Below are 11,166 nucleotides of genomic sequence, written 5' to 3'. Positions count from 1 at the left end.
CGCACCGCTGCGCGCAGTCAAGTGAACGGTATGGAGAGAGCGAGTGAGCGCGCAGTAAAGTGGAAGACTAATGTCTTATAGTGTGGATGGGTGGGTGGGTGATGGTGTATTTGTGTGTGTGAGAGAGCGATGGGGAGCAAGAAAAACGCTCATTGGTTTGTTTCTGGACCCTCTCCATCAGTGTTTGGGCTCATTAATACTTAATTTATTGATTTAAAAATTGTTTTTAACCCACTCAATAATTAATATCAATTAGGCGGTTTAATTGTTTTTGTTTTGAAACAACACTCACAGGGAGAGGCAATCAGTTTCCTAAGGTTTAAAAGAAGAATCAGATGGCATTGCGAGCGTTAAAAGTAATTATGGAGTTTAATGAGCTGGAATAACAAATTAATTCCTTGTTTTTTCTTTGAGTGATAACCCCATGTGTTATCCAAACCGAGTCCAGAGAAGCTATCAACTTGTCACCAGCTTATCTCCACAAAAAATAGCCCCGGGTTTATTGTAAAACTGCAAATCAGTGAGATTTACAAACACCTTTGTCTGCAAACCATCACAGGCTGTGTGGAGTTTGCGTGGCTTTCCCTCTCACAGTCATTCAGGTTAGTTGAACTGGCCACTATATGCGTGAATGTGTGCGTGAATAGTTCTCTGTCCCTGCGTGTCAGCCTGGCGACCCACCGCCTTTCTCTCTGGATTGGCTCAAGCACCCCTGCTCGACCCTCATGCGTAAACTGATGTATGGCTGATGGATGGATGGATGGATGAATGATCTCATGCCCCATGGCTACGCACAGGGTGTGCAGTGGTTTTACATGCGCACCGCCGCCCTCATGTGGCGTGTGAGTGCACTTCCAGTCTTTGCCAAGTGGCTGAAGGATCAACATGTTGTTATTGTGCCCTGATTTAATGTAGAAGGATCAGAAAATATAAAAACACGGTACACTCTTGCCAAGAGCGTGAACATAAAGTGGGAATCTTTTTTTTTAAGTCATAGTCATCGTCATTATTGTGCTTATTCTAATTAAAATCATTATCACTACCTTATTAACCCAGTCACAGAAGAAACTCATTAAATCCTGAAACGTCTGTAATGTTTCACATCCTCATTCTGCGTTTTTACCACGCCACACAGCCTCTGGCTGTAAATCTGTCTTCTGCAATCACTCTAACATTACATGAATGCTGTGTGAGCGAGAACAGTTTCTTTTAACCACAATCATAACTTTAATCAAGTTCTAAATGTGACCAGATAAAAAAATGGTCAGTTTGGCTCTCACAAATAATGTCCCCGATGTAGATCTATTGAAGGAAGTAGAGATTTCTCTATATATAATATAATTTTGTAGAATTTTGTTACATTCGGCTGGTATTTCTTATCCTCTTATCCTTCCTGCCCTTTAAAGACGTTCAGTTATGACCATCAAATGCCACACACAATTAACCACAGCTTGTGTGACTCACTCAAATATGTCCAATTTCATCATAATTAAAAAAAAAACCCAAGGCATTGCCCTGACCTCGCTATGTCAGCCTGCCTTAATATGTCTTCGTGATTTGGAAACGAGCAAAAAACATTCTATAATTATTAGGAGGAGGGATGAAAACACCACAAAGTTCTTATTTACGCTCCATGTTTTAAGGTTTTCTTGATGTTTCTATGGCTCCGTGTAGAACTAATGGCATTCATTTGATGTTTTAGTGTATTTATCCTATACACCAGTATCTGAACCAACAGTGACAAAAAAAAAAGTTATTTCTGAGGTATTTTCAGGCATTCTTCGTGGTATGATGGTACTAAACTCATATCTCACTGTTACCTCACTGCTACTTGTTTTTTATTTTTTAATGTTACTGTCACTGGTTCTATTTAACTGTTATTTATACGTGTATATAGTGTGTATATATTGTTCAAAATAGGATATTGTATAGGGTATATTGTTAAAGTTTTGTTTCTTACTATTGTTTTTCTTGCTATCACTTACCGTTTGGGAGCTGCGGTAACAAAAACAATTAATAAAGTACTTCTGATTCTGATTCTGTATTTTAGAGTTGATCACTTCCTGATAAATAACAAAGACTTGATGACAAGGGGTATATACTAATTTTACATCCAATGAAACACATTCTCTCTTATGAAGCCGTCGGAGCAGAGTGATTCCTGTTTGATACAGTCTCTGATTACTGTACAAAAGCACAACCTAATAACTTCATTCAGTGATTTGGGTTTGAGCACAGCCTCTGAGACTAACGGAGAACAATGTTGCACTGCTGAGGTGATCATAGACTTCTCTGAAAACTTTCCTAAAGATTGCAAAGTAACTGTTGTTTGCTCAGTCAGCCGTGCAGCTAAACAAACCTGACTCAGATGCTGGGAACGAAACCTGGCAGGAACACAACCTCAGCAGGTATTCCCTTCTGGTTACTGCTGGTTTCGGAGGTTGTGTTTGGTCCTGGTTCACTGGAAGGTAGATGGTGACAGTAATTAATGGCGCTATGCATAGTGGTGGGGGTGGAACGCCACGCTATTAGTTACTGTAAACACCAATCAATATCTGGGACAAGTTTCTTAGTGTCGCCTCGTTTTTACGGGAAACGCATAAATGAAAGATGGGGACTCTGAAGTCTAAATTATTGTTATGATTAGACAAATCCATCATCAAGCTTTAAAATATTAAATTAATATGCTTTAGTCTAGCACCATTGTGTGCTGTATTGACCTGATGAGCCACAGACCCTGCATGTGCCTTGGACCCAGACAGGTTACATGCATGTTTTTCCTTCAAGGCGATGGAGAGACTGTCCCCTCTGTGCCATCTGTACATCTGGGAGGTTAAAATGTCGCTGCTTTCTGAGGCGTGTTATTGCTGTGGAGAGCGGGGACTGTCTGCTCGGCCTCTGAATGCTCAAATGACTCCCAGAGGGGAAAACAAAGGGGGTGGTAGTGGTGGTGGTGGTGGGTGTGGGGGGAGTCCATTATTTCAAGCGACCCACCTCTAATCTTTCTCCTGGTCTAATTAGCCGGCTCAGGCAGGTCATGTGCAGAGCCACTTACCCCAAATAAACAAGCCATGTGAGGATGCCAATCAAGATGAAGAGAGAGACTAGTGCTCCCAGTCGAGTGCAGTAATCACAAACTGGCATGACGTGTTGATTACTGATGCTCCACTGCAGATGAAGACAGGTTGGAGCTAATCACTCCCGCGGTGGCACCTTTACAGCTTCTTCTGGTGCTACGGTATATGCATAGTTTGCTGTCGTTGCTGTGAACATCACTGACATTAGTCTGCAGCTCTGAGGGATTCATCAATCCAGGTAGTCAGTGGCATGGAAATACATGAAAGTCTGTTTTTTTCTGGCAAACACAAGGTGATGACTGAGGGTAATGGATAGTGAGTGAATGCGTCAGAGCCAAGCCGAGCTGAAGAGGATTTCTGTCTCCTTCCACTCATTTCATCTCTCCTCTGGTTGTGGTTCCTGGACCTCTTGGATCGATTGTTCAAACATGGCTCCAGGCCAGTAGTGAGTGCATAGCTACAGGGTTGGTGTGTGTGTGTGTGTGTGTGTTATCATGGGGGAGGTCAGAGCACCAAACCATCAGCAGTAATAAGTGCCTGGTCTGGAGGTACACCTGTATCCGAGTGTTTGTGTGTCCAAGCACGGAGACAGACGCCCCATTTTCTGCTGTTGTTCTCAGTATGTGGCAGACAGTCCTGCGCCCACTGTGAAAACATATTCACTGAACTGGACGCAGAGAGGTAGATGAGTTTCCTGGCTATATAATCAATATTTTCCTCATGAAAACAATGTGATAATGTAAAAACCTACCCACCTTAACCCACAGAGAATCATCCCCTGAATCTGGAGCTGCCCTGACTGAGCTTCAGAGCGAGTTTCAGCTCATTGTTATTTTGGTTCATCCTCACTGAAACCCCATTGTACACTTCCACAGTCATAGTCAGGGACCAGATGGTGAACATTGGGGAGGATTTAGCTGTTAAAAAGGCAAAACAGAGTGAAAATTGGACTTCACCACGTGGCTAAAAACCATAGACAGTATAAAACATGGATATCATATCCGTGAAGCGATAGGTAGATGGTTGGTGGAGCTTAGGCAGGCTAAATGAAACCTGGGTGCTCAAACCCCAAGCTCCACCTATAGGCCTGTACTTTAGGCCTTAATGTAATTTAAACAGGTGAAATTAGCTTTGTACCAGGCTGTACACATGTTCATTTCTGCTGTGAAGTTGGGCATTTTAACATGGGCGCTTATGGAGACTGACTTGTTCTGTGGCCAGCCTCAAGTGGAACTGCTGTTTCTGGCACTTTACTACCAATGCCACAGCCATGGAGATCATCAGTAATTAAAAACACAACTCCAAATGAATGATAACGTTGCTCCATAACTGCTGGACGTGTAAATAAGCAACTGTTATGTTAGTGTTGTGCTTACAGCTTGTTTCTGCTGCCACCAAGTGGCCAAAAAAAAATCAGTAATTGCAGGTTTGAATGTGGAGTGCTGCAGAGTGATGTTTAATAAGGGTTCCTGTATGATTTATATCACCACTTAAGACTGTACTGCATCAGCATGAGGCGACTTGATAGACACTTCTGCAGACTGTAGAGGATGGTAATGGATATCTGTCGATCTTTCCACCAACGGTGCACCTCTATTGATATACATTACTGTTGTTGGCGCTAATACCCTGTAAAAGGTAGCACTGTGCCAAAAATAGGAGCAGTGTGCTAATGCAGGTTTTAAGGCGTGACCTAAAAGGCTTTGCAAGTGCATTATGAGGAAGGAAATGTCTGGTGTCACAGGTACACAGAATATGTTTTATTAGAAATGCATGCTTCTTTTAAGCAGCCGCTATTTTGAGGTAATCAATAAAATTACCAGAGTGAGAAAGTATTGATGCATTAATGTGTAAACATCATTTAAATGTAGCTGTTCCCCTGATTTGTTTTCATTTCTTTCATGAAATTAACAATAAATTAACAATAAATACATTTTTATTTTTGCCTAATTGCCATTGTGACAAAATTGGAGGCTCGCTCAAACTATTTGATCCGCTTTACGACTGTGTTTATGAGTGTTAGGCTGCACATTTAGGCCTCTGCTTGTGGTTAGCACATTTTGATACAAATTGAGTGGTTGTCATAGTTGATGTCACTTTATGATGGTTGTGACAGGTGTTGCCAAGTCCATTTTATACTATTGCACGGTCCACTAGTAGATTATTTCATGTCCAAGTCCAGTTGCAGAACTATTTATGTTTGCCTGCGCCCTCGTGTCTACGACCGGATCACAGCCGTGCTGATATTCAGAGTAACGTCACTCCCTTTCATGTGATATTGTTTAATTACTGTACATGCACACATAACCCCTTCACTTATAGAAAGACTGTGCACGATGCGTTAGTGTATAACAAATAGATATAATAAATTGCACCTTTTCAACATAATAATATGTGTGTCCATTCATTGTTGGAGCATGTCCAGAAATAATCTTCATGACAACAGTAGATGGCAGCAACATGTTTGGCAAAGGACCCAGAGTCTCGCTCCGACAGGCTGACGGGCTCTTTGAGGTCTTTAAATGCTGTTGCTTGTGCTCGTCTCACCTCAGTCCACAGAAGTCACATCATTATTCTGACTTGATGCCAAAAGTATTTTTTTGTTTTAGAAAGGGAAGGAGATGAAGTGCTGATAACCGAGTGGACCATAAAGTGCTGTTATCACTTTGTAAATTAATTGATTCAACCAAGTGAGAATTTGTCTCTCTGGAGGGATCATATCAGAATCCTGTTAATTGAATTGAGAGTACAATTATCAAACAGAGCCATTCTGCAAAAGATTATGTAGACATCAGCGTAGTAATGAATTAACTTTTACAGATTTGTTGGTTTGCTTCACTTTGGTTGAGGTTTTTTCACCTTTGTACCACCCCAAGCACGGCAGTATAATAATAAGCCTTTTATAACCGAAGGACTCTCCCATAGTTACAGACCACAGCAACTATAAACCTGAAAACGACACCCCAGCTTTCCCTAAACCTTGTGAACCTTGTGGATGTTTGCCCTTAAAATAAATATGTCAAGACACTTTTATTCTACTGACTTGGAAAATGTGTTTTGCCAGTGACACGAGAGAGCAGTGGGTAAACTGAAAACTTGTGATGACATTAAGCCGCAAATCTTGTAGCTGCTTCGCTCGAAAATCAGTTTAACACTAATTCAACAAACTCACTGAACTCTTCTAATGTTTAATACGGATTTTATATCAGCTGCTTTTGCTCAACTCTAATGCCGACAGTAAAACAGACATAGTATCACTTCTACATGATCTAAAGAGGTTCTTAAGTTCAAATGTGTTTGAAAAACATTTTCGCAGAGTAAAAACCACAATTTGATTTTTACTGTTTCTTATTGCTTGGGTTGTTGTGACTGCTTTTGTTTATACCTTGCTGCAAATACTGTAAATCGGCCCTCGGGAGACAATTAAGATCTAATAAAGTCAATATAACACAGCACAACATAAAACTACAGCGTCTTCAGTGTCCATAAAACACTGAACACTATCACTAAAATGTTAAAACTTAAATATTATAATCTTCCTGAAGGGAGGATCCGTTTTAGATATGTGTGTCTAATAAACTTAGTTTCAGCCTCTGTAAGCCATTCCTGACACGACAAGCTGTTAAATAACTCAGCCTTTAGGCTCACCTTTGGACTGTCAAAGCCTCCGCAGAGAGAGCGGAGGAGGAGGAGGACAGGTAGATAGATAACAGCCAAGCTGTCACAGGTGAGCGCCTCCTTTAGACTGGGACACTGAGCTGAGACGAGCTGGTGAGTTATAGTTTTACCTATATATAAGATTTATTTCATATCATATAATTATTATACATAATAATAATACACAGAGGGTTAAAAGCTAAATTTAAAGGATTGTGACATTATGAGCAGGCTACACACAGTAAGTATTTAGATATACACACACATGTATTTGCCTTTTTGGCTGAATTAGTCAGAAATATAAGATAAAAGTTACAAGTGGGCATTGCTTCATTTTAATTGCTTAATATCGTGTCATTATCTTATCATTACCATGCAGTACATCATTAATACTAAGTTTGTTTGTTGAGGTGGAGCTCTGTGGCTTTGTTTGTTTTTTTTGGTTAAAATAAGTCCAGAGTTAACTTTTCTGATGGTAACATAGCTGCCTCACATAACTTGAGATGTTTTTTCTTTTGTTTTATTCTAATACTGGGTCTATTAACCGTATAATGGCTGCTTCTGGGTACATATTTGCAAATTTGCATCATGTGGCCAACGCTGTTTAAACCCACAGAACTTTATTTTTAATTAGTAGAGAGTCCAAAGTTTCCAAAACTGTCTAGGACATCCTAAAACTGTCTTGGGTTAGATAATTGCACACTATTTAAACATCTGTTAGTTTGAGTGTTTGATGTAGAATTTACTGTATATGTATATAAATTAATTGTATATGTATAAATAAATTTAACCTAAGGAGAAAGATATGGGGAAAATCAAATCTGAGTCTATTTGAATTGATTTGTTATTTTGGGGTCAGTGTGTATTTCTGTTTTTAATGTTTTATCAGTTCATAGTTTATACAAAAGATGTGTCACATTTTACAAACATACACACAGACAACACATGAAGATCATTCAGTGTCCTGCTGGTCAGTCAGCATGTACGCATCAGCCGACACTCACCTGTCCACATGCCAACACACTTTCTTCGAGACCTTCCTGTATGGAAATGAGGATTACGGTGACATTCAAAGTCCAGGCTGTCCTTCTAACAGAGAGTCGTCACCTCAGTCAGCTGTGCCTGCCATTAACCATTAACTGCCATTTGAGCAAAGGCATGGAAGATTAACTTTTTATCTGAAGCTATCAGCACTTTTAAGGCCACTTTAAATCCAGGGTTATCTGTTATTAAATGATGATATTTAACAGCAGTGACAGGAAAAGGGAGCGACAGATTTTGAAGGTCATAAATAAATCAAATAACTGCAGCGACTGAATGATTACACTGACACATTGAACACAGACCTAATGCATGTCTGTTTTGATTTTATATGCGTATGTTTTATATCCTCTCCTCTATCTTAGGATATGGCCGGGTACAAGCCAAAAGTAATTTCTCTGACCAAGAAGCCCGGTCATACATTTGGCTTCTTCTTGAGGGTGGAGCAGGGCGAGGACGGTCACCTGATCCGCTGCCTGGAAATGGGAGGTCCAGCTGAGCTGGCTGGCATGAAAGATGGAGATCGCATCCTGCGGGTCAATGGAACATTTGTTGATGGACTGGCCCATTCAGAGGTAATGTGGAATCTCTGCAGTGCATTAATTGAATCAATAATAACTCCAGATATGGAGCCCAGGAAATCAATCTGGAGCTAAACAAGTCCAAAATATAAGTGAATACATCAATAAATAATACTTCAGTGCTTTACACTCAATAAGTCGATTAAAAAAAGCAAAGAGCTTTTTTTCCTTTACCATCAAATACATTGAATTAAAATATATTTTCAGGTCTTTGCACGCGTTTAATGATTTATATATTCCATATTTTCTCATGCAACATTTCATTAACCCCATCTCAAATGAGAATAGAAGGCATAGAACTTAGCTAACCAACCCCTAAGCTACCCCTTTTAGTTTGATATATTAGTCAAAGACTCATTTCCACTGTGGTCACTGATGAAGACAAAAAAACATGCACTTTAAGATAATGTTGTGACAACAGAAGCATGGAGTCTGTTTACCTCAAAGTAGCATCAGCTGGCTAATTTTGTTAGTATTGGCGTGCTGGGAAAATTGGAAATGTTGTGTGGGAAGAATCTAAGAAAAGAAAACAGATCAATGAAATATGTGTCCAATCCAAAATATAAGCAGTTGAAAGGTAAAATTGGTTAATGAAATATAGATAGAACTGTAACTAATTGCCAGTAAAGACAAATTAAAAAGCTCTTTCTTTCTTTTTACACTATATTTTGGACTTTCTGCTGAGCATTAAAAGCATTCTGCTGTGCATGTGTTCCCTCGGGACAGGTGGTGGACATTGTGAGAAACAGTGGAGCATCAGTCACGTTCCACATCCTCGATGAAGCTTCCTACAAGCAAGCCAAAGCACAGGGAGTGAACCTGTTGAGCAATAAGAGCACGCCGGTTGTCAACGGTGTGGACAAAGATGATCCAAAACTCAAACTGTGCTACCTGGTTAACTCCAGCTCAGGCTTCGGGTTTTCTCTTCGCTCAGTTAAAGGTGAGCTGACCAGGCAGAACATTTGAACTTGAAGCAAAATTATTCTGCATTATTTTGTAATAAGGAGCCATTAATAAGGTTATAGATGCAACAAAACACGTCTGATGACGTGTGGTATCAACACTAACACTGGTGCTCTGAGCTCACAGTCCAGGCAGCCCGGCTAACAAACTGAGCTAACAGCAGCTATAGTTGGCAGCAGTTTACTTCACTCTCCATCAGGAAACTCTGTAAATCAGAGGAAAACCAGAAAACATTTTCTCCATAAAATATGATCCAGTTTCACCAAAATCAATGAATAGTTGATGGTGTTTGACTTGAAAAGAACTATCTCAGCTGAAATATCTCTATGTTTGAATATTTTTCATTATTTTTTTCTATCTCCCTAAACATCCTCTCTAGGTGAGGAGGGTTTTTTCATTACAGAGGTGATCCCAGGAAACGTGGGTCACAACGCAGGGGTGAGAGTCAATGACCGTCTGGTGGAGCTCAACGGGGAGAACGTGGAGGACGCCACGCACGAGCAAGTAGTGGACAAGATCAAGCTGGCTGGTGGCAGCGTTATGTTCCTGCTGGTTGACCAGGAAACCGACAAGTTCTACAAGAAGAAGGGCATGAAGATAGGAGCGTGGTTAGCCACAGTCAAGCATCTCCCACTCAAGCCACGCTTCATCAACATGACCAAAGGATCCGACGGCTACGGCTTCTTGCTCAAAGAGATGCCCCAAAAAAGAGGCAAGGCCACGATTGACACGTTACAAATAACTGGTGTTTTGACAAAGATTAAACCACAGAGGGTGAAGGCTGTGATTTTGACAGTGTGATCATTAACTGCAGGCCACTTCATCAAGGCAATAGACAGAGGCAGCCCAGCAGAAAGAGCAGGCCTGAAGGAAATGGACAGACTTGTGGCTGTGGACGGCCAGGAGGTGGACAACTGCAGCCATGACCATGTGGTGGACAAGATTAGGCTGAGTGGAAACAAATGCTGCTTCCTAGTGGTGGACAAAGACACGGATCAAATGTATAAGCTGGTAAGTAAAGTTGCCGCTGTCGAACTCTGATACAGGCTGCAGGCATTCTCTATAGTGTGATTGTTGTCTCTCTCACAGGGGAAAGTGTCTCCTATGCTTTTCTGCGAGGAGATGAAGGAGTCCATCTTACCGCCCAGTTACATAGAGGCCCTCACGTTACCTTCTCCTGACAGAGCGTCCACATCTTTTAAGGCAAAGGAGGAGGAACTAAAGCCCAAACTATGCAGGATGGAGAAGACTTCAGCTAGTTATGGCTTTCACCTAAACGGCATCCAGGGTGTGAATGGACAGTACATCATGGACGTAAGAATAACTAAGAACGAGCAGCATTTAATCATCATTTCAAATCAAAGCGGTAACACACGCTCTGTTTCAGGTGGTGAAGGGCGGAGCAGCTCACAGGGCAGGTCTGGTGAATGGCGACATTGTGGTGGAGGTGAACGGAATAAACGTGGAGCAGAGCAGCCATGAAGAGGCGGTGGAAATAATCCACCGCAGCGGTAGCTCTTTGGAGATGCTGGTGGCTAAAAGGAGCGTCTATGAGCAGCTCAAAGCTAAAGGAGTGAGCATCACACGCCTGCTCCTCGGGGAAACGTCTTACGCTCAGGTCCACTACGCAGATTCTCCAGAGGAGGAGAAACGTGAGAAGGCCAGACCTGAAACCCCGACTAAACCAGCAAGAGAGAGGGTGAGTGCTATTTATCAAGAGAGTTAAGTTTGTTTGGTCAAAGAATCCTAATGATGATTAGAGGAAAGTTTCTTGACACCTGTTGGATAGATCTCAGGAAGAACTGGACTTTTCGATGTTGGCGATCCCTAATTTTCGTGATTTTATA

At 41.2% G+C, this 11,166-nt stretch overlaps 1 protein-coding gene across 5 annotated transcripts in view; it reads left to right on the top strand.

The window, feature by feature from the left end:
• pdzk1 (PDZ domain containing 1) overlaps window positions 1-11,166 on the top strand; it is a 57,477-nt gene that overhangs the window by 45,251 nt on the left and 1,060 nt on the right. For 4 of the 5 annotated variants that reach the window (XM_027291088.1, XM_027291085.1, XM_027291086.1 and 1 more), the window contains 6 exons: window positions 8,141-8,350; window positions 9,083-9,296; window positions 9,699-10,031; window positions 10,134-10,330; window positions 10,409-10,633; window positions 10,707-11,018. In XM_027291088.1, coding sequence (XP_027146889.1) covers window positions 8,144-8,350; window positions 9,083-9,296; window positions 9,699-10,031; window positions 10,134-10,330; window positions 10,409-10,633; window positions 10,707-11,018 — 1,488 coding nt within the window. In that variant the 5' untranslated portion in view covers window positions 8,141-8,143. Of the gene's footprint in view, window positions 1-6,757; window positions 6,849-8,140; window positions 8,351-9,082; window positions 9,297-9,698; window positions 10,032-10,133; window positions 10,331-10,408; window positions 10,634-10,706; window positions 11,019-11,166 lie in introns of those variants that run through there. The other variant, XM_010752977.3, reaches the window with a different exon arrangement.

The sequence above is a fragment of the Larimichthys crocea genome, chromosome XVIII (genome assembly GCF_000972845.2).
Source record: "Larimichthys crocea isolate SSNF chromosome XVIII, L_crocea_2.0, whole genome shotgun sequence".
Lineage (NCBI taxonomy): Eukaryota > Metazoa > Chordata > Actinopteri > Sciaenidae > Larimichthys > Larimichthys crocea.
The sequence above is the reverse complement of the archived record's forward strand: the minus strand, read 5'-3'. Positions and strand labels throughout refer to the sequence as shown.